This window comes from Mycteria americana, chromosome 11, assembly GCF_035582795.1.
Source record: "Mycteria americana isolate JAX WOST 10 ecotype Jacksonville Zoo and Gardens chromosome 11, USCA_MyAme_1.0, whole genome shotgun sequence".
NCBI lineage: Eukaryota > Metazoa > Chordata > Aves > Ciconiiformes > Ciconiidae > Mycteria > Mycteria americana.
In genome coordinates, this window is record NC_134375.1 from 6812951 (window position 1) to 6836147 (window position 23197).

The following is a 23197-nucleotide window of genomic DNA, read 5'->3' on the forward strand; positions in this document are numbered from 1 at the left end:
CTGCATGTTTAAAAACAAATCTGTACAAGTGTTCTTCTTCTACTTTTCGGGGCTCAGAAGAATAGGTAAAATTAAGAATCATTCCACCAAGCAAGTCAGGGTACAGCGTGGGTGTATATGTCATGGGTTACATTTCAGTCTCTGCAAAAGAAGGCATTTAAGAGACCCCAAGTGTTCTACTGGCATTAATAAACTACGCTGCACCCTCTCTGCCATCTAAGGAAGGAAAAGTTGTTCTACTTCCTATAAGTGAGATAAAAAGAAAAGTAAGGGATTCAACCAAAATGACAAAGTGAGAGGCATGCACAGAGCTTATTCTTTTCCTATTACTTAACTGTTTTTGCTCCCAGGACAAATGACACAATATATTCACTGGATTCTCGTGCTTCAGGGATCCCATTTGTCTCAAACACCTTCTGCCAGTAGTTGACCACATCAGTGGCAGTCACGAGCCCAGGTCTTGCACTGCAGCTCTGCCTCAGAGATGACCGCTTTGGACTGAGGATAGGACCTTTAGTTTGACTCGATCCCCCTTGCACACACTGAGGTGAGAGACCCAACAACCTCCTGAGCAGTGGGTGGGTGAGGCATCTCATTGTTGTGAAATCAGTTCCTGGCTTCCACATGTGTTCCTCGTTGCCATCAGCTGATCTAGTCAGTGCTGAGACTCACAGGACATTTGGTGCTACCACAAGCCACTGTGGCTAAGCACCAGCTGACCACAGTCAGTGGATTCTCCTCAGGGCAGCACAAAAATGTCACTGGTTTGCAGCTCTTCTGCTCTAGAAAAAGAGGCAAGAGTACAGCCTGAATCCCTCAGCTACTGAATCACAGGCTCCCCTCTGACAGAATGCTTGCCCTGTGCTTGCCCTAATCCCAGCCCACGGGTACAAAACCAATTACTTACACCCTGAGAGTAACAAAGGATTACCCCAAGAAAAGACTCAGGTGACAGCTAGCCAGCTCTGCCACTGCAATCCATTTCTTCACAGAGCTGCCCATCTCCACGGGCCAGAGCTACTAGGAGGCCAGTCTGTGCCCATGGCAAGGCAGAAGCGAGCATGCCTGCGCACAGGCACAGCACTCCTGCCTGTCCTTGGTCCCAGAAAGCCACAGACACACCAACCTCCAGCTCCAGCCCTTGGCTCTCCACCCCAAGGGTAGGTCACCCTGGTTCCCTGCAGGAAGACTTTCACACTTTCCTAGATTCTTTATTTTATTCCTCTCTCTGTTCATAAACCACAAGTCCTAGGTTAGCAGGTGTGCTTACAGAAGACCTTGACTCCATGGGTCAAGGGTCTTCCACACTGTCACCATTCCCAGAGAGCAGAGAAGGGGCCACAGAGCTAGGACTGAGCTGCTAAGAGCAGGGGAAGGAGAAAAGGTCACAAGGTACAACTAGAGGGAAGAGGAACACCTGAAAGATGCAAAGGCCAGAAAATGCAAACCCTGCCAGAGAGAAGTCAGTCTCTTAAAGGAGAGAATAGGCACAGCCAGACAGAGGGAAGAAAAACAAGATGACTGCAGGAGACAAAGGAGATGAAACTTTACAAAACAGCTGCTGCATATCACACTTGGAACTGTGTTTTAATGGAGACAAACAGAACAACAATCCCGCTTTCCTGCTGTGATCCATCAGAAATGAGGGCCCCCCTCCCTTCTGACTCACAGTCCCTGGAGCCACTGTGGGTTTCCCTGAGCACCCATTCCCATTCCTCTATTGACAGCTGCTTTTCATCACTGTCTCGGAGAGGCCACAACCTCCCCTCCTCCAATTCCTCTGGAAAACCACCACACAAACAACTAAATACCTCTCCTGAGCAGCCAGCAGCACCCAGGGTGGGTGGCTCTCTGCTCTGTAGGAGCGCTGCTGCAGAGAGATCTGGGGAGGCTGGGTCAGCTCCCACCTGGGCAGATGCTGGCACCGAACCCCTGCAGCAGCCCTGGACCCTGCTGCATGGGGCACCTGCACAGGCAGCAATGTGGGGCCTGCCTTGCTCTTGCTGCACAGTGAAACTGTGGGAAGAGTCAAGCCCCCACTGCCTTCCTTGGCAAAATCAAACCAAAGAGAACTCAGGGAAGCAGCAGAGGGAACACCCTGCAGCAAAGACCTCGAGATTGGCTTACCTGCTACCCCCTGGTAAAGGGGTGGGCGCTCTAAGAGCCCAAGGATCCTGTTCTTACCATCTTCACTACCCCCAGCAGAGAGATAAGCAGCCCCTGTGAAAACTTGTCTTTATGTTATGCATAAGCAGTCTGACAGCTAGTCTTTACCCGAGCAGCTCCCCACTCCAAGGCCCTGTTTTGGGGATACTGCCACAAGAGGAACACTAAAGGAATAAAACATTAACCATCAGTGTTGTTAGGGAGGCAGATAAGACTTTAATTGGCCATGGCTGGAACAATGCTGCCACCACTGTCATTATTAATAAAGGAAACCAGCTACTAATGTGAGGTCCCTGCCAAGAACAGTCCCTGTGTGCTACTTCTTGGTGCAAATACCCGTTTGCACACAGGTAGGGAATAGACTTTTTTTCCTGCAGTTCTGTGGTTTGGTCCATTCAATCCCCAGTTCCCCACTCACTGTAGTCCAACACGTACACTGGTGGCCGTCGAAAGGCACAGCCTGTCCCACCCTCGGCCCACGCCCTACACTCCCTGTCTCACCCACAGGCTCGGGCAGGAGCTGGGACTTGCGCCGTGCAAGTCCATACCCTTCCGCTGCTGGGTCAGCGGTCAGCTGAAGCGGCCCCTCGCACAGCCCCGCTGGCCGTACCAGGGGAGGGAGCTGCCCACCCACGCCTCATTTCAGTGACCGGGCGGCTCTCCGGCGGTAAACGAGCCCCACCGAACACTGCCGGGCCCGGGGCCCGGCTTTCCTTCCAGCTGTCCCGGCCTTCCCTGCACACGCAGTACCTGACCAACGCCAGGCACCTCGCCTGGCCTGCACCGCAGCGCTGGCGCGGGGCCCCTCTACCTGGGCGGCGGCGGGCCCGGGGGCCCCTCTCAGAGGCGAGCGCGCCCGCACGGCGACGCCTCACCTCATGGCCACCGCCACTGCCGGGACTGGAGGCGCAGCCGGCTCCCGCGGTGGCCGGAACCGGGGCTGGGGCCGGGGGCAGCCGCCTCCCGCACGGCAGACTGCGGTGCGGGGCTTGGGGAAGGGGCCCGGGGGAACGGCCGCACGGCCCAGACGCTCCCGCCGCTCACCGAGCGCCGCCACAGCCGTCGCACCTCCTGCCCGCCGCCGCGCGCATGAGTGACAGGCGCACTCACCAACCGCGAGCCGAGACCTGCGGGCGCCGGCCAATCGCCTGGGGCGCAGAGCGGCGGGGCGGGGCCGCCGGCCGTGCGGCGGTGCGCGCGGAGCTGAGCGGCCCGGCCCGCCCCCCGCGGGCAGCGCGGCCCCGCGGCCGAGGGCGCGGCCCCCCGGCGGCCCCACCGCCAGCGGCGCTCCGGGGGGACCGGACGCCTCAGCGGGGAGCGCTCAGTAAGTGCCGGCCCCAGCGGGCCGGGGGCGCCGGCGGGCAGCGGCCGCCCCGGCGGGGGGGGCGCGGCGCTGAAACGCGGCTGCCTCCGGGGAGGGGCGCGGCGGCGGCGGCGGCGAGCCGGGCCCCGGGGGCGTGCGGCCGCGCCGCCCCGTCCCGTCCCGTCCCGCCGGGCCGCGGGCGCAGGCGGGGGCTGCCGCGGCCTCTCGGCGGCGGGGAAGGGCGGGCGGCGGCGCCCCGCGCTGTGCCCCGACCCCGTCTCTGTCCCCGCCGCCCCGCCGAGGCCCGCCCAGCCCCGGCCGGGCGAGGCGGAGCACCGCGGGTGGCCGGAGCCGCGGGCGCGGAGCGCAGGCAGCACTGCGGCGGGGAGCCGGCTGCGAGCCCCGGCGCTGATCCGTCACCGCCTGGGTAGAGCGGGAAGGGCCGTATAACCCGTTATCCGTCTGGAAACGTCTCCCCGGGACGGGGAAAGCGTGACTTCCCGCAGGGACTGCGTCCCCAGCCAGCTGTGGGGTGGCACCGCCCGAAGGGGCTAGGGGTCAGGGCGATCGCTCGTATTTCAGTTTTCTCTCTGCAGAGTCAGAGGAGTGGTGACGCTGCTGGGGAGTGTCCCCGCGCCTGTCCCAGGGTGGGATGGGACCGTGGCACCCCTCTGACAGCAGAAGGGTGACAGCCGAGGTGCTCCGGGACAGCGGGCACACGCGGTTTGGGGCTTCCCCCCCTACCCTGGGGGCTGCCCCGGAGCCTGGTCAGCCCTGTAGCAGGGGGAGAGGAAGCCACAAGTTCACGCACTGGGAAGCCACATCCCGTAGCCAACAGCAACCCAATGCTGCTTGCATTGCTGAATTACTAGTGACACTTCATCTTGGTGAAGTAATGCAGAAAAAATACTAGTTGTTATTTGCCTTCTTCATCCAGAGAGCCCGTGACCCATCTTCATCCCTGTGACACAAACCTCTATTCCTGTCATACCCAAGAGGAAACTGCAGCACAGAGAGATTAAAACCAAGACTCAGAAAAGCCAGCGGCCTCAAGCTAGTGCCTGACATGATGTTCTGCATCTCAGAGGGGTTGGCCACCGCAGCGCCTATCAGAGACCAGTTTGGAAATGCTGGCTTAGGAGAGAAACAAACATGTTCTCTTATTCCCAGACCCAGCAGAGCCCAGCACAGAGCGGTCCTGGCTGTGTGAGAAGCTCTGCTGGTGCAGGCAATGGAAGAATGCCAGCTCGCAGCAGCTGAGGATCTGGTTCCTCTTCTGTTCTGTTCTATTTGTGCATGGACTATGCTGAAACCTGCCAGTGATAGGCAGTAGCTGTCCCTGGCCCCAGAGCAGCCATCAGGGACTTGGAGTGTGCCCAGCCTGCAGATCAAACTTCCAGAACCAGGATGACAACTGGGAAAGGAAGGTGGTGGGAAAGATCATCCACCCCCAGCTCTACCGTTGTAAGCTGTGGGCCCTGGGCCATACTTGCACTCAGCCTCCCCATCTGGCCTTCTGCAACCTGGACCAGAAGAGGCCTGGGAACAGAAATACCCTCATCTGGACCTGGAACTGGTTGTCTAAGCCATGTCAGAAACCCTTCATACAGGACTGCTTTTAGAGCTAGGCCTCTGGGCTTGGGAATCTTTCAGCACAGACAGGATGCTGAAAGCATGAACAAGAGCCCCCCTTCCCACTTGACCAGATTTTCAGCTGGCTAATTTTAACCTAGCCTAACTTTATTCAGAGGAGCAATGCACAGCAGCACAGTGAGTGGTCCATACAAAAAGAGTCTCACCCAAAGGCTTGGTATCAGCTTCAACATCCAAGTTCCAGTGGTTCTCCAAAACTGGACACTGCATTGAGATGAAGGCCTAACCCATTTTGTTTCCAAAATTCAGGAGCCGTTCGAGATCTAGAGCCATACTTTGCAAAGCCCTTGGGCCTGCTTCACTCCTTTCACTTAGGCTCTTTTTTGACTTTTTGTTTCCTTGGTGGTGGCTTTTTTTTAAATGTGAATTATCATCACGAAGAGTTTCCCTGAATAGCACAAATCGATGATTCTCTCTGAGCAGCTGCTCGGTCTGCCCAATACCTGCTCAACAGTTCCTTCCCTTTCCCTGCTGGGCTGTAGTTGCTGCTGCTGTTGTGGTGCTCATTTCAAATCCGCCATCTTTGTGCCCGAGTTGTCCGCTACACCTGAGCTCCACTGTGGTCAGTAATGGCTGAGTAAATCCAGGTGCCACATGGTTTAAACTAGGCGTGCACGGTTTGGTGGTCAGTGAAGGACACGGTCCCTTTCAGCTGCAATGAACTCGTGTCTCAGCATGATGTTAGATGGGACCAGAGCAGAACTGCTATCTTCACATTTCTCTAGAAACTCATGGGAGTTTGACAGCTCCCACAGTCTCCCAGGCACTTCAAAATCCCCCAGCAACCCCAGCTTCACAAAGTTGTTCACAGGGAGCTGTGAGACAGATCCTGCATGTGTGGTGAGAGATCTACCTGCTCAGGAAGTGCTGTGCAAGTCAAGGTGGCTACAGGGAGATGCAGGACAAGTGCTGCGCAAGTCGAGGTAGCTACTTGGGCTGCTGACTGACCACAGAGCAGCCTGGTGCTGTTTGCCTGGCGTGATTTCTCTGCTCCAGTTGTTAGTGACAGATGTTAATCGCACTGCTTAATGCAGTTATGGACAGCAGTAAGGTGTCACAGTAATGGGAACTGCGCAATCACCTTGCCTAGAATAGAACAGAGTGGAGCAGAACGATGGCTCATTTCTCTTTGCAGGCACATCTTTTTCTATTCAGAGCTCATTAACCCCTATGTCCCGGCTGCATTCCAGTCTAGAGATGTAATGTCTGCTAAACTGCAGAGAAGTTATCAGAGGACTGCTACAGTAGTTCTTGGGGTGGGCACTGCTCTGGTCCAGAGGTAGCTGCATACAGTATATATATACAGTGGTTATATATATATATATATACAGTTGTATATATATACAGTGGTTTTATAAACAAAGATGTGCAAATACTTCCCATGGGATCATCCCATGGTGTTTTGCAACTCCTGATCATTTGCACAATAGAAGCATGAAGCAATTAAAGCCTTTCGTGTTTCCAGCATGAATAGGTCCATCAAATTTCACAACTCCAATCCAAAATTGGACTCATTTTAAAATTAATATTGATAATTAGCAGTGCATGACTAAGCTTGAGTGGGTGCTTTCATGGGGGACTTGAGAAATACTCACTGTTCTTAGTAGCAGATGGGGGACCAGTGCAACCCACTGCTTTAAGGAAGCTGCCTTTCCAGAGCTCATGGGATGAGGGACAGTGGGGCAATGGATAGTGCAGCGACCTACCAGTCACCAGTGACCACCACAATAGGGAAGTCCTACTTTGGATTCAAGAAAAAGCATCCTGAGATATGGATGCCTCACAGCTGAGTGCTATTTTATTGGATGTGTGCCCACTGATAAACTTAAGGGGATCCATGTAACTTTCCAGAAATTAAAAGCAAGAGACAGAAACAGGAAAATGCTCTGTCTCCCAGGGCAGATAGAGGCCACCTGGCTCAGCCTGGTTCTAAGGTTGTCCCCACATAGATCTGCCAAGTGCCTGCAAGAAGGTGGAACTGAAGCAGTGAGGGGAGAGTGTATCACTGACTTCAAGTGAATCAGGCATAACTTCAAGGGCTCTCAGTACCCCTGAAAAATCTTTTTCTTATTTTGAGTGAGCGTCTGTGAGCTGCTCTCAAAAATTTTCCTAGTGAATTGGGAAGCTTTGGAAAAGGTTGTGCCTGTCTCTAAGAGCTCTGCACTGTTCATTTGTTCTCATTCTTTCCTAGGCAGAAACCAGTGTGGTTCCTATGAAGAAAAACCATCAGCAATGATGCTACAGGATAGGTCTCCCATGAGGGTCCTTGATACAAAGGGCAGCTCTCCGCTTCTGTAGCTGATGGGTGAGGACAACAGCTTGGTAAAAGGAGCTACCGAGAGCTGGCAGGATGAGTTACAGCTCACCCTCTGTGCGTGACTTGTATCACAGCACCACCACCATGGCCAAGCCAGACCCAGGGACAACTCTGGATGTGACTGTACCAGAAACAGCTACCGTAAGCCCTGAGACTACCAGTTTCAACAGCACCAAAATCCCAGATGTGGCCAGCACTGGACCCGGCATGAGCACAATGCTGCTGTCCTTTGGGATCATTACTGTGATTGGGTTGGCTGTAGCTATGGTAAGAGAGCCCTTTTAAATATTTCTCTGTCGGTTGAGGGTGGAGGGTGGCAAAGGGGCTCTAGGGCTGATTTGGGTTGAATAATTTATTTGCATTCTGCTAAAGGCTCACCCAGAACTGCTGGGAGCTCATAGGTCCTGAGATCCCTTTCTTTTTAGGGCCTTTATCTAGTGCTCCAATATTTCTGCAGTCTCCCTGAGGTCTAGTCTGAACGGGATGCTCAGCAGGCCTAGAGGAGCCGTATGTAGTATTAGTATTTATTTTTAATAGCAATAGGAAGTTCAGTTAAAAGAATACAAAGCAGATTCTGTTCTGACTTGTTAACTGGAACAGCTGCATTGATTTAAACCTTGTCAACATGGGGGCCCTGCAAGAAACTTCATCCAAATTAACTTTTAAAGCAGACTGTTGAAACCATGTTAATCTCCCCTGTGGACATGCCTTTTTGAATTGAAGTGCCCTGAATCCATTTTAGCTAGATTCATTCTGGACTGCATTTCCAAGGTTCTACTTGCTGGGTATCAGCAAAGCCCTTGATGATTTGCTACGTAACTAACCTTGCCATTAATGCTGTAGGCAGAAGCTTTCAGAAGCTATAGTTCTGGGCCTGACATGGGCAATGCAAGTGCTGCAGTTCTTCTTTTGACATATAACCAGATCGTTTACCTGCCAACAGAGAACAGAAGGTAGCGGCAAGCTCCCATTCCTCGTATGAGGAAGAGCTTCACTAATACAACCATCAGAGGAGCCTACAGAAAGGGACTACTGCAAAATTTCATTGCAGGCCCAAGGAGGAGTTTTTCCAAAAGCCCCTAAGAGAACCTGGAAACATTATCCTGGAAACGGTCATAAGTTCCCAAGAGCAACATCCAGCGTTTGTAGTTCTAAGAACAAGGCTCTGGAGGCCAAAAGCCTCACTTTCTTCCCAGCGCAGCCACTCTTCCTGGCTGACACGAGGCAAGTCATTGAGCATGCCCTCTTTGCTTCTTCCCTTTTTACTGGGGAGGGGGTAACAGCACTTCTACGTTGTAGGAAATATACAGATGAAAACCACAAAGGGAAGGTTCTTCATCCACTCTTAAATTGCAACGTGTCCCCTGCAGCCACCAGAATTGTGCTGAGCTACATCTAATAATACACCTAATACTCTTACTACTACTAACACACCTAATAACAGGCCACTCAAGCACTTAGTGTCAGACATGATGTGCCACCGAGCTTACACTGATGCATATGAAATTTCATTTTCAGTTGTCACTTCTCCCTTCCCCCTGCTTTGGTGCACAGTGACACCAGACTTGCTACACCTCCTTTCTGTGTGCCCTGTGCCCAAAATTTCTCTTCTCACCTGTTCCCCATCCTACTGGGACTGTTGTAATGATGGTTTTCTTTCTCCTTCAGGTTCTGTATATCAGGAAGAGGAAGAGGTAAGTAACATCTATTGTTGGCTGAAGGGAACTCAGTGCTTCAAAATCCAGAGAGAGCTAGGAAGGAGGCAGGGAGATGGGGAGAGTGTAAGGTATGGCTGGCTGAGAACAAGCCTACAGGGAATCAGCTGCGTGTGAATGACGCAGGGGTAGGGACACTGCACTCCTGGTACTGGCCTACCTTCTAACACCAGGGCTTCAAAGACTCCTCCGCAGCTTTGGAAAGAAAAACATGGTTGAGCAGGAAGAGGTTAGGGATCCTGCAAACTCTTCATGCTTCATCTATGAGATGCACTAAAACAGAGGAAAGGGTTATGAGCATATAAAGAAGCTGGGAACTCTGTCATGAGAGGTGTGGATCTCACATTTGAGCCATTCCCAGATCCCTATGTTTTCCAACAGCCCGGGCCAATGACACTGGCCTTGCAAGGCTGAAGGCCTCTTTAGCTGGAGTCACAGCAACTGGCAGCAGCATAGTGCAGAGTTGCAGCTTTCTAGCCCAAGACTTAGTGTCTTCATTTCCTTGTTAAGCTCCTGGCTGAAAATAGAGAGGAGAGCAGCACGCAGGAAGACACACATCTTCATTCTTCCATCTCTGACAGCAGAGATACTGGTGAAGATCCATTAGATGTGGTACCTCCTCCCTTCCTGACTCCTTGTGGCAGGCCTGGCCTGGCCACGGAGTTTCACGTAGCGCTGCTGCCCACTGTAAAATTTCCAAGCCAGACCCTGAAGCCCAGATCTGGGTACTGCCACATACTGCTAATGCTTGGCCTGTGAACATAGCACTGCTGGAGATAATGGTTGTGTTGGCAAACCCATACAGAAGCAGGGAGGGAATGTGTCATCCTAACACTTGCCAAAATAGATATTTGTGGTGACACTGCCAGTAACTGCTTGTGTGTTTCCCTCCCCCACCCCCCAAAACTCAGCTACAGCCTAAGGCAGGCTCAGTGTTTTCACAGGGGCATGCCCACCCATCCATCGTCCATCTCTGAGCTGCCCAGTATTTAGGGAGACCCCTTGGGGTAATACTTTATAGCTCTGTCACTTGGAGCAATGATACAAGAGTAAGAACAGTGTCCACAAGCATCAGCCTCCTATGAGAATCTATCTCTTTCCTATTTTCTATTTATTGTTTGTTATTTTCTATTTATTTTTATGTACTTCAACCCCAGAGTTAAAATACTACTCTTGGGCCCCTGGAGCTAAAAGTGGACTTCTGCTGGCAGACATAGTGTGACATGGCAGGACTGGCTGTTGTGAGCAGAGGGACAGGGGGAGAAGTTGCAAAATGCCTAGCCAGTATGTTCCACCGTCTCTTTTGTCCCACCACATAAAGCTTGATCTTTTAAGGTCTGCAGGAACTTAATCCCTGTCTGATTCCTCTGTGCGTAATGCCTGCCAACATAGATTAGTGATTGTGATTAATCCCTGTAACTGCACTCTGGGTATCTTCCACTCCTGCCAGCTGTGTGTAGTAGGTTCTTATCCTCATCCCTGCAGGACAGGACATGACCCTTATCCAGCAAGAGCAACAAGAGCAGAATCCCTGTGCAGCAGGAGAAACAGCCTGCAGAAAGCCTCAGCAGTGGGATGGGTAAGGCAGCCTGAGCATCTGTCCTTCTCAACCGACCCTTTCCTTTCCCTCCCACGGGCAGGTTGGAGAAGCTACGGCACCAGCTCATGCCCATGTACAACTTCGATCCCACCGAGGAACAGGATGAACTGGAGCAGGAGCTGCTGGAACATGGGCGAGATGCAGCATCTTCCCAGGCATCACAGAGCAAGGTAGGCAGCAGGGACCCGCGAGTCTTACTACAACCACTGGTATCTGCACTGCTTTTGTTACAGAGTCAAAGAGTTTTTGTAGGGTTGTAGGGTAAGGAAACCATGTAAGGCCTCAGGAGGACTTCCCCCATCTGCCAGCCCTGGAGATAGGGGGCTTGAGCATTTTGGAGTGCTTAGGATGGACTGAAGAGTCAGGCAATTAGGACAAAGAACTTGGGGAGGCAAAGTGCTGGCTCTACTCAGAGAGTAGGAGAGAGAAAAGGGCAAATTCAGTAATTAAGGGTGAGCTTACTACAGTTTACCATCCAGGGCACCACAAGGGAGCAGTAGGATTAATGCCATTTTCTGGGAGATGGGGCTTCAATGCCCACAAAGCACTGAGTCTCCTTTGCCCTGGCCCTGAAAAGCAAATAATTTCCACCCAGTTTTAAGGCATCCCTGCTTTGCCTAAGGATGCAAGTGTGGAACAAGGCCTTGCTGAGGGAAAGCCTCTAATTGTAACAGTGAACTGTGCTGCAAGTCCTGAAGAACGCAGGCAGAAAGCCTGCACATTGTTGTGGCACGGCGCATCTGGTCTTGTCAGCATCTCCAGGCCAACCTTGCTGGGCACAGAGCAGGCATGGCTCAGAAAGAGAAAAGGGAGAAGAGTTCTCTATTTGAATTTGGGGAGAAGGGAAGAAGGCTTTGCTTTGACCGCTTCTGAGTGTTCAAAGGCATGCAGCATGCTGAGAAATGATAAGGTCCTCACAGACCACTGACTTACTACATTTGTGAGTTAGGAAAGAGCTTGATAGCTTGGCCAGTTGTTTTTGGTTAATGGTCCAGATAGCCTCTTGTCAAAGACCTATTTCCTTCCCCAGTGTACCAAGAGGTAGGAGAAATAGGGAAGAAGGGCTTCTCACCATCGTTTGCAGCCAGCTTCACAGTGTTTTCTGTTTCCTTTGTCACCACCACCACAAAGCCTTTCTGAAAGACAGAGCCGACAGGGATAGCTGGAACAGGTACGTCTCTTAGCCAGTGATGCAGCCTCCCCTTAGAATAGACATCTCTCCTTTCTTGAATTCCTCTCCAGCTGCTCTGTGTTGCCCATGTCTTCTCTTGCTTTTCCAGTTCCAGGAGCAGGAGTTCTCCCAAACAATTTTCAGTTTCCACACACTTTACACCTTCAGATAATCTGTAGCAAGCTTGGTGTGGGCCAAAAGGGAAACAGGGGATAATATATACAACTGTAATTATAAAATATTTACCTTGAGACATGCTTCCCAATTTGCTATGGACGCAAGGAGATGCGTGTGTTGGAATATGAAAAACAGTCAACATATTCCATACACTGGTTTGGGAAAGCAAGAAATACTGTTGTATAGAAGCAAAGGAACTTGTCCTCTGAGTAGCGCATACTGGGAAAACATCAGATCCCTCTATTAGCGTACATAGAAGACTTCCCTTCAGGTATTAAAGGGGGGAAATGACAAGCCCAGAGTTAAACTTAGCACAGTACAAACAGATCCTTCCTATATAGGGACTGGCCAGCAGGATACCTCAGATCCCTCCAGAGCTTGCTAATGCACAGATACCTCTGCTCGGAAAGTACCCAAGTTTAAAGGCTTAACTTAATAAGAGAGGGAGAGTCTAAAACAACAGCCAAAGTTCAGTCTATGGCATGTTTCCAGGCCTTCTTGATGTTTCAAGTCTTTTCATGCTGCCTTGTATATATAAATAGGAGACCCACTAATCCAGTGATGTGGGGATTTTAAACTGGCATGGATGTGCTGACTTGCTCTCTGGCCTGTTGTACTTTTCTGTCACAGCCTTGTTAATGCCATGTTAGTCAGCCAGCCTCCCCTTAGTAAGGGGCGGAATCTAGTTACAATACCGTGCAGTCTGTGCCCAAGCACACACACCTGAGCAAAGGCAGACTTGCTGGGTCTCATCTTTCACTGCTTCAATGCAGATTCTGCTGACAAGTCAAGGAGCCCTCCAGAGACCCAGCCGTCTTGTGTTCACAGACGTTGCCAATGCCATCAATGCATGAACAATACCTGCCACTGCTCTGGGATCGTGCTGAAAACTGGGGAGGATGAAGCCAACAAACCAGTGACTTTCCGCAAGCATGGCCGATCCACTGAGCGCAGCTGGTCACCCCGTTGGTTTGTGTTACAAATGGGCACAAGCACTGGGAACTGTCGTCACTTTGGGAAGCAAACCCTTTGTGATGGCAGTGGTGATTTTTTGGTGCATCTGTTACCACTAAAAGGTCCTGAGCTCCAGTTTCTGGGCTGCTGCTGACTGATACCATCTACCAAGCTGCGAGCTTAGGAACAGTACCTGCTTTGTTGTAGATTAACTTGTCAGAGCACATGCATGTGCTCTCTGGATCAGGGAAGGAGGAGAGGTGCATGTTTCACAGAGCTTCCCCATTGGCTTTGTGCCACCAGACCCCAAGGAAAGCAATGAATGAGCCTCTCTGTACAGTGACCGCAGCTTTGGCAGATCCTGAAGGGGTGACTGGTGGCAAAGCTCCTTTGAGCAAGGAGAGCTGACTCCCCTAGCTGAGTGGTAATCTGGAGCACGCCAGGGAAAACACATACCATGGGCTTATCCCTCTTGTGGCACGTGGGCCGCTGATAAATGTGCGCCCGGGGTGATGTTGAAGCATGGGGAATTCACTAGCTTTAAAAAGTGAAATGGGGAACATTTGGCTGATTACATCTTAACTGAGGAAGTGGCTGAATATCCCAAATTAGGGCTGCCATATAGGCAGAGGGGAATTCACACAGCTAGAGGCAGGGGGTGTCAACGTCTGGCTATGTGACTCCCTGCCACGGAGCTAGGAATAATGGTGCTTGGGCCACAGAGGGGAGTCATGTAGAACTGGTGTTCCGATACCATATATCCCCCTCCTGCTTTGGCTCAGGGAAGTTTCTACAGTGCAGAGTGTTATCCAGAAAAAAGATTAAGCCTTGAAATATTTTCTTATAAATAAGGAAAAACATGTATTGGCTCAACATTACAGCAGCCCCATGTCTGCCCCCAGAGGTGACTGAACAGCTGGTTCATACTTCCTTACCTGCCAGGAGCTGCAGGCAGAGCCTTCTCTTCTTCCTGCTGAAGGAAACACAGAGCTTTGTGTTAGCCTCTGCTCATGTTACCTGCTAATGCAGAAGGTGGGACTAGACAGGTAAGCCCTGTAACCCTGAAGCATCTCTCTGCCTATGCGTCCTTCAGGGCTGCAGGAGGGAGGGAGTGCGAAGGGGTCTCTGGCCACCTTGGCATGCTGCAGTGTGGCATGGGGGCTGTCCTCTGCAGAGCCTTTTGGTGGCCACCAGCCCTGAGTGCTGCAGGCCAGCACAGCAGCCAGGGGCCAGCAGCGGATCCTGCATACAGGCATCAGTGCCCAGCCACACACTGATCACTTCTTGATTTTTTTTGCAGCACATGCGTTTGTCAGTCAGATCATGCTACATCCACAGCACCAGTCAAAAGGGAATCAGGGCAAGCCAAAATTTGAATGCAGGTCTAAAGGCAGGCTTTATGCAAGGAGATGTTTCACCGAGTGGCAATTCAGGTATCACGCGCTTTGATGCAAGTTTGGACCTGCCAGTTAGTTTTTGTTGTCCCAAATCTTTTTTCTTCCCCACTGTGATTTTTTTTTCCATATTCATTAAATGCAGACTCTTTCCTGGGCATGTGCCACTGACCCCTGCAGTGCACAGTTCCTTACCAGCCTTCCCTCCTTCACTGACACAGCTTCCCTCATGGCAGTTTTGCAGGGCTACGTTGCTTTAATTTTTCAGTATCCCTCTTTCTTTTTAAAACCAGGGAGTTCTGGGAGTGTATTAGGGCTAGGAGTGTCATCACCTGTGGAAAACAGCCCATCCTCCATACCCAGGAGATCTGGCAGGAGGCACTCCCAGGCTGCTGGTTGCTGCTGGTGTTTGCACTCTAGGGATACTGAAGGTGCATGGGTACAAATACTCAGTGTAATCTGGCTTAGGTCCTTAGAATTGGGACACTTATCCATGGGTCTTCCCAGAGGTTATGCCTACGTGACCAGCTGAGAAGCAAATACATCCCACCAGACACACGCACACACTTACCATCTCCTCCAAGTGCTCACTGAGGGCAGCCAGCCACAGTGACATCAGATTTCTCCCTTCAGCAGCTGGCACATCGCTGCCTGTCACACTCCTGCGCTCTGCAGCAGGACAGGGATGCAAGCGGCAGCAGGGGTGCGTGGCTGTCCGAAATCACAACGTTTCCCCTAGAACTCTTAGGATTGGAACTTCATTTGTTGTTTTAAACTCAATAAAAGGCAAGTGTAAGCTGAGCTGTTTCCTCAAACCAACAGCCTACTTTGTGCTCTTTACCCAACTCCATGTGCTGCACAGGCAGCTGCCAAGCAGTGCATCTGCCAGCTCAGGTGCAAAAACATGCACCTTGTTCCACATTAATGCTGAGATATATCTTGTATAACAAACACACCTACGGAGGAGTTCTCTTTAACCATTCTTCCTGTAATGGTCGGCTTTGTCCTGTGATGACTGCCCTTAGATTAAAGAAGTACAGATAACAAGACTAAAAGAATATTACGGGTATTTGCTGGGCTTGTACTGGAGTATTCTTTTAGTTCAATAGCGCCTCTTCTCACAGTTCTTGGAAGTATATGTACAATTTACCAGAAGCATTATGATGTAATTTAATTCAAGTGTTTCTGTGTTTTAAGCATTGAAATATAATTAAACTATTTACATGAAATCTAGTGTGATTGTCTTCCCTCCCCCCCCACCCCCTCCCATCATTTGCATTTTCCACCGAAAACTGCTGGAGTGTATCCTCAGTACCTGTCGGTAATTTGCATGCAGTGAATTCCCCTACTCTTTCAAAGACTGAAGTAAGTGTGAAAAACTTGGAAGGACAAGCTCTGCAGGGGTCAAGGTTTAGTGCTCCACAGCATGGAAACTCAGACCTCTTCAGGAAGGCAGGAGCTTCCAGCCTAGCAGATCCTAGGCATCCAGAATGCAGAAAGACAAATTCCAACTTGCCTATTTGCCATATTATCCTTTAACCAGCTGAATTCTCAGGACAAACTACGGGTTCATCAGCTCACCTGCAGCTCTGTCCACGATAGCCTGCCCACGCTGGGGTGAACATTGTGGGCAGCAGCATCGGTAGCTCCATGGTGATATTGTTGGTGTATTTCAGATTTGCTTTCTGCCTCATCTTCTGGCCCACAGACCCAAAACTTGGGACCAGTTAGGAAAGCTGTCAGATTAACTGAAGAGGCTATGCACAGGAATGGAATTAACTGTATGAAAAGCTAAATAGTTGTATGACACACAGAACAATGTGGGGCATAAACAGACAGCTGTGGAGACTTCTGGATGTACACGTGAAGGAGAATCGGCCTGTGTTCCAATCAAGCCACTTATGAGGTACTATAAGATATACAAGAGGATGGAATTAGGTACCAACATTTGGGTTTAAGGGCCTGTCTGTTTTCCTCCATGTGTGATTCCTCATGCTCATTACTACTTCTTTTCACATAGATCTGTGGGTGCTCCCGAATGACCAAATCTTGTTTTATAATCCCCAAAACTCCAACCCAGATAAAGAGAAACTCACCTTGTCTGGTGACATGCATGTGTGCTGAGGTGGTTGTACATGGAGAAGGCGAAGCAGAAGCCTGAGGTGCTACGTTTTATACCTTTATTAAAAACAAACTCCAAGGCTAATTTGCAAGTTGCCAACACTCTTTATGCCTTCACCAAAACCATTTATGAGAATCTTCCAAACTTTGCTAGATAACAAACCTCCTTAATCTCCTGTGTTTTGATCTAACTGTAATGACCTCCTATTTTTGACTGAGTCAGACCAAAACTGTCTGTGCTTAAAAACACTTGAAATGCATTTGCTTAGAGGTAGGATTTGGCTACACAGAAAAGGTAACTAACTATATGGGAAATAAGAAGTGTTTATAATTTCAAAAAAGAAAATCCAGGTAATCCAGTGTGAGATCCTAGCTCTCTGAAGATGGCTGGAATTCTGCCCACCTTTAATAGGCATTGACTTTCATTCCAAGTCTCTGCATAAACATGGAAGCTGAAGCTATGGATTGGGATTTCAACTACACACAGAGTAGCTCCTAATAGTGTGGAATTCTGCTTGTTCTCCTCGAGCACTTACATTTTTATGGAGACATGTTTTCTACTGTGGCTTCCCAACAGAGTATTAAGAGGTAGCAAAGACGATTTTTTTTTTTTTTTTTTTAAGAGAAGTACTTTGAATGAGGAATTCCTAGAGGAATACTGCTGACCTAAAGCAAATGGATTTACTATCTAGCTGAGGCAGTTTCCATCCCTACTCCATGCCACCAGCTGAGAAAGGTCTGACTGAGGTAATAAGAAAAGCTTGAGTCTCTTACAGATGCAATCCCCAATCTATTTGGGAGAAGCTGAGATTCCAGTCTCGCATTGTAACAGCTATTACTCTCAGGTAATAGGGGTTAATTAAATAGGCAGTACAGCCTTGCAAGCAGAGTACTAAACCTGCCAACTCACCTGAAAATCAGGTAAAGAAGTCTGTAAAATATCTTGGTCTGCCACTGGAATGGCCTTTGAATGCAGACATGAACTGCAACTGAACTTGTGTGTCCACTGAAGAAGAGCAGCTCCCTAACCTGAATTCAGAGGAACACTGTTGTAGCTTCTCATGTAACCATCAACAGTTACAGATTTGCATGCATGACGTCCCACCTGGATTTATCCACAAAGCAGGAGAAGGGGGTCAAACTCTTCCCATACCTAGCAGCACACCTTACCCTACAGCATAAGATTTAGGTCAGTCCCTGTGATCTAATCCATTTAATCTTTGATTTCTATGCTACGTGGTAGAGGAGGCACAAAGGTTATCTGTGATGCAGTTTTCTGCTGAGACCACCAAACTCCATACATAAGAAACTACTGTTAGGGCAAACCAGACAACACACAGAATTAACAGGATCGGGACTCTGATCACTACTAAACTGGGCGGACTGGACAAAATGACGTAGAAGGAAAAAGCCTTTTTTTTCCCCCTATTATCTCTCTCTGATCAGCCCTTCCTCTTAATTCTGCATACATTTTCTTGTGTTAAATAAATACCTGCTAAGGGAACAGACCTCTGATGAAAGGATAATAAATGAGCTCAATATGTACTGCCATTTCATGGGTTTCTGCTATGCACTGCCATAAATTTAAAGCCAATTATGTTCTGTTTAAATATTTAACACTGTAAAGCTAGCCAATTTTACATCTTGTCAGAGATAATTGAAGTACCTACTTTGTCCCTTTAATAGGCAGGCAGAGCATCCATGAAATGGAAAAATACCACTGGGATTTCACTGTTTGCAACTGGATATTGGAAATACCCTCAATTCCTCAGAATTAGCAAAATCAGCTCTGACACCAAAAGCACAAATCTGCATACAATGTGAGACTGAGAGCAGCCAGCAACAATCTCAGACCAACTGGCTACTGCTGTCTCCCCAAACTAAACTGTATCAGCAAGGTTTTATTTGCATAGCTGCAACACTAGAGGACCCCACATACGCACATTATGGACTGAAGATATAACTAATTTAAATTGAATCCTGAGGCTCTGCAAGGAAGCAACCTTTGTGTAACTGGTTCTTTACAGACACTCCTTTGAAGTGATGAAATCCAGTGGCTGTGACTAAGCTTGTAAACATTGTGCAGTCAGAGGTGCTATCAAAATCAGGGCGAGTGCCACCAGGCCAAAAGTCAGTTACAGGAGATGGCCCCGAGCTGATAATGCTAGGATAAAAATTTCAGAATCAATCCCCAGGACATCAGGGTGCGAACTTTCCTCTAAAGCATCCAAGTTACTGAGCAACATCATTAGGTAAGTGGGAAATGCCATGAAGGTTTTTCTTTCTGATATAGTAAAGGAAGGACTCGAAGATGCAATCCCTATGGGCAACTGAGCAAAACATAACTGTTGGGACTACTCCATCAATCTACCAGAGGTGGTATGATATGTAAGTTCAGCAATTAGCTGTGTAAATAGGTTTTCTTTACTGTATCTGCATTACTGAGTCAACACTATCTTTCTGTTGAACTATTGCTGTTTGTGGCAGGGCAAGGCACCACGTTATCCAAGTATTTTCAAGAAAGATTAATATCCTCACAAAGATATACTACAAACTGTGAAAGGCATCTCCCCAACAAGGCATTTGCCATTTCTTCCTGTAAGTCCCTGTTTGGATGTTTGGGGTAAGCCAGCAGACAACAGGAGAGAAAGCTTGGCCAATATTACCACAAAGGAAGAATTTGAAATATGACATTAAAAATCCTGTTTGCTTTCCAGTCCTCCAGCTTCAGCACGACACGAACAGGTGGCATACTACTGAGCTGTGGCAGGGATGTTACTCAGAGATCTCCTAAGACCAGTAGTTTTGCCAGGCCTGGAACCATCTTTTCCAGTGATGCCTAAAGGGAAAGATCATGGGAGAGGGAAGGTTAGAGCTCTGGGTCCAGGAGCCTAGCTGCCCAAATGCCCCATTACAGTGTCAGTGCAAGGTTAAAAGGTGGCAAGGATTCATTCCCAAACAACCAAAGGTCTTCACGACAACATTCCCATTGCTCTTGTACCAGCTCCAGGCTAAAGCCTGACACAAATGGCTTCCCTGGCAGCAGGCCTCAGCGTGAGGCTATTGAGAGCCCAGAAGTTATAGTCTCTGTGAAATTTTCTGGCTTCTGCTATGCAAACACACATGATCAACCTCTGCTGTGAGCAGTTATATGTATTTCCAACTGCCGCCCTGGATCCTCATGAGACACAAAGGACCAGAAGTGCCTTACCCAATGCCATAAACATCAGGAAAGTAGACACACAGAAGGTCTGGAAATTGTCTCAGAGTGGGGAACGTGTCTGGCTACACAGGCTTGCTCTGATCTGCTGCTAACCCCTTGGTTTCAGGAAAGCTGAGGTGACCATTGGGGCAGCAGAGGGAACAAAGTGAGACGAAGGAGTTTGCAGCTGTTCCATCTCTCAGTGTACTGAGAAGAACACAGGGAAGGAAAGACAAGACAAAAAGGAGCAAGATCCCAAGGCTGCTTCTGGCTTTGGGCTGGGTCTTGGAAATTTTGCCATAAAGCAAACTCTTGCCCTCTCACACGTATACTCCATTAGCCAAGCAAGGTTATTAAAAGAAACCAAGGTTGCTTTTGTGGCTTAGGAGGCTTTGAAGTCAGCTTCATCAGTCATTCGGTAGTGGTACTTATGGAAGAGAAGACAGATGCTTCTTGGCCCCCACAAACAGAAAACTTCAACAACTGAGTTGTGATTGGCAGCATCTGCAGGTAGCAACACAATAAAGCCTGAGCCATTAACAAACCCCTGCCTGCTCCTGGATAACCCATAACCAGTGCCCTGGGAAAACCAGAGCTGGATCCCCAGCTACAAAGGCCATGGAAGAACATCAGCTCGCTTTCAAGCAGCTCTCTGCCCCATGGCAGGCTTGTGAGTCTTGCATGTTTCTAGTTTGGCTCTTCCCATTTCTTGATTCTCCCCATGACAGACTGACTGAAAAGCAGGGATTCAGTCACTGTTTGTTTCAGCAATTCTTCCTTAATGCTGCAGACGTGAAGCTCAGGGCGGATCTCTTTCCCACTCACAGCTGTACAGCATACAACCTGCAGGATGAGCAAGCACCTCCCATGCTATCCCTCTAGCACAGCAGCTAAAAAATCCTAACCTGAAAGGAAAAAGCAAACCAATGAACCCCAAAATCTCTGGCTCTGCCTATAGCAGAAGATTATTATGTGATTGTAGACTCCTGCTAGCAAATCTCAGAGCAGTAGCCTCCTGCCTGAGTAGCACAAAAGCTTGCAGGTGTATCTCTAAGTGAAACCCAGACCCATAGAATGGGTTCATCCAGAAACTACCTGTCTGAAAGCTGTGACAGCTGCATCTCACTTGCAAACAAGCCACAGGATCTATAGTTTCCAGTAAGTCGGAATAGTAAGTCTCCTCTTTCCCTTGTCTCCCTGTCAGAAGTTTCTAAGACAGGGTTACCACTCCATCTCAAGCTCCTGAGCGAATAACAACTGTTACGAAATCTTCCAGAGGACTGCCAGGTTTCATACTGTACATGCTTATCCCCACTGATTTTCAGCTGGCTGGGTTTTTTTCTTACAGAAGTGCACACCTTCCCCAACAGTAAAACCCCCCTCTCCATCCCTGGCACTAAGCGTGCAGACACAGAGCAGTTTGCGCTGCAGTATCACGTGCTGCACTGCTGTCTCCCACTGACCGCAGCATCTGCTTATCCTGTCACATCTGGTTCTACCTCATTGCGACAGGAGGGAAACATATTCCTCATGTCAGTGCCCTAGGTCCCACTCAAACTGAAAGGAAGAAGAAAGTGCCCACATAGGCTGTGGTTTTGGGCGATGCTTAAGAGTGCTACAAAAAGGCAGCGACTGGGCCGGAGGTGAGCTCATCATCCGCGAGCCTGCGGCTCTGCTGATGTCATCGCACAACTTGGTGGCAGGAAATGATACGGGAGCAGGAGCCTGAGAGGAAATTGAATCGAGCAACTGAGGTTAACTACTCTGGCGTTTTATCATGTGGCATTTCCAGGGACTTTCTAAGAACCTGAGGTTGGGTTTGGCTGCCCAGCGTCAGTTAGCTTGCTTTGCACGCCACACTCAACAGCGCTAACGGCAGTGGGATGAGGGAGCAGCTGTGCTGACCACATGGCAAAACAAGGCAACATCTGCCTCTCCTGGGTTGCTGGCCCCTTCCTCCTCCCACTCGAGGGAAAATATTTAATGAATAGCTTTCTACGATGCTCACTGAAGGTAGGACTCAGCTGCATGCAAGTTTTCCTGGCATCTGCCTCAGAAATGGCCCTGAATGGTACAGGCTGGACCTGGATTTGCACTTTCCCAGGGTTGTAGTGAGGCTGGGGCTCTGGGTGGTGCATCTGTAAGTTCCTACGACAGTGATAACAGTTATCTGGCATCTCATCTCAGAGAAGCTTAGATAACTTTGCAGCCCTATATAGAAACTTGCCAATGTCATCATTCTCTGTGCTGCTGATGCCCTAGCATCTCTGCTAGTGTGCCAGCCACTAACAGAGAGCACTGCCTTAGAGTACAAGCCAGGAAGGAGGGAGCAAGACTATCATGGAGGCATGCTGGAGTTAATCCAGAATACTAGGATGTCCCAAATGTCAAGGGATCTTCAACTCTTTTTTTTTTTTTTCTCAAGTAAGGTAAGACATTCATGATAGACTATTTTCACTTTCTACATTAACACAGGCAGACAATTCCACTGAGCCATACCTGTAACAGTGACCAGAACCTCAGATACATGACTTCTTGGAAAGACAAAGATACAGATTCTCTTCCCATCCCTCTTTTCGGCCTCCACTTCTGCTGAAGTAGTCACAACTGAATTAGATGGAAGGAATGTGCTACCCCGCCTGTTGTAATGTGCCTGGAAGCCTTCCAAATTCTCCTCTGTTTGTAGGATTTACCAGAATGATTGCAGCCAGTGCTAGAGCTTTGGGGGTACATGCATGGTTTGCCAGGAGGATGGCTGCACAGTTTAGTCTCATGTAATTATGATTATCTAATTTCAAACCTTGTGTGGCTGGCGCCGAGCTCAAATTCAAGTCACTGCTTCCCTGAGGATTTTCTTCCTGAGACACTCCTTCTTGGACCACTAGTTGAGGCTACAAAGAAAAACACCAAAAACAAACATACACACACACACACATAAAATTAGGTAACGAGACAAAATTGCAAATACACAAAGTAAATGGAAAGCAAAAAGCCTTTGATCAGTGTTATTTAAATAAGACTGTGCAGCCCTGAAAGCTTGCCCATTTGCCACCACTTCCTATATCCAACCACATGCAAGAGCAAGCGCCAGTGCACGTAGCGTCCACACACATTCACAAGCATCTCTGAGTGCTTGTCAGAATCCATAATAAGCCACCATATTACCAGTCTTATGAGACACACGGCCCCACACTTTGAAAAAATCTCCCCATTAGGCAGCTGTGGAGAAATTTTTTCATCCTTAAGAACACTTTCTATATTTCAGGATATTTTCCTGTCCTGAACAACTAAACATTTTGTCCATCAAAAATTAAAAAACAAATGGCTGTTCGTTTTCTTCTGCTTTGGTTTTGCCCCCCAAAAACTCCTCAGCTATTAAAACAAATTAATTTTTAACTGAAACATCCGAATGCTTCACTAACCA

General features: G+C 49.1%; 2 protein-coding genes across 20 annotated transcripts in view; one reads left to right on the plus strand and one right to left on the minus strand.

Annotated features, from left to right (window-relative positions):
* The window catches only part of HEMK1 (HemK methyltransferase 1, mitochondrial release factors N(5)-glutamine), a 33525-nt gene extending 30271 nt beyond the window's left edge, over positions 1 to 3254 (minus strand). The window contains exons 1-2 of one of the 4 annotated variants that reach the window (XM_075514066.1): positions 3042 to 3254; positions 336 to 782 (exon numbers count right to left, since the gene is read on the minus strand). In XM_075514066.1, the coding sequence (XP_075370181.1) occupies positions 336 to 626 (291 nt within the window). In that variant the 5' untranslated portion in view covers positions 627 to 782; positions 3042 to 3254. Of the gene's footprint in view, positions 1 to 335; positions 783 to 2127; positions 2990 to 3041 lie in introns of those variants that run through there. The other 3 variants (XM_075514063.1, XM_075514064.1, XM_075514065.1) reach the window with 3 other exon arrangements.
* Positions 3255 to 3349: 95 nt separating this feature from the next.
* C11H3orf18 (chromosome 11 C3orf18 homolog) overlaps positions 3350 to 23197 on the plus strand; it is a 49185-nt gene continuing 29337 nt past the window's right edge. The window contains exons 1-7 of one of the 16 annotated variants that reach the window (XR_012777454.1): positions 3497 to 6003; positions 6046 to 6401; positions 7314 to 7706; positions 9108 to 9133; positions 10795 to 10924; positions 11785 to 11925; positions 12876 to 12999. Coding sequence is in view for 13 of the 16 variants with exons in the window: in XM_075514070.1 (XP_075370185.1) it covers positions 7473 to 7706; positions 9108 to 9133; positions 10640 to 10924; positions 12876 to 12885 (555 nt within the window). In the remaining 3 variants the exon portion in view is untranslated. The other 15 variants (XR_012777455.1, XM_075514082.1, XM_075514081.1 and 12 more) reach the window with 15 other exon arrangements.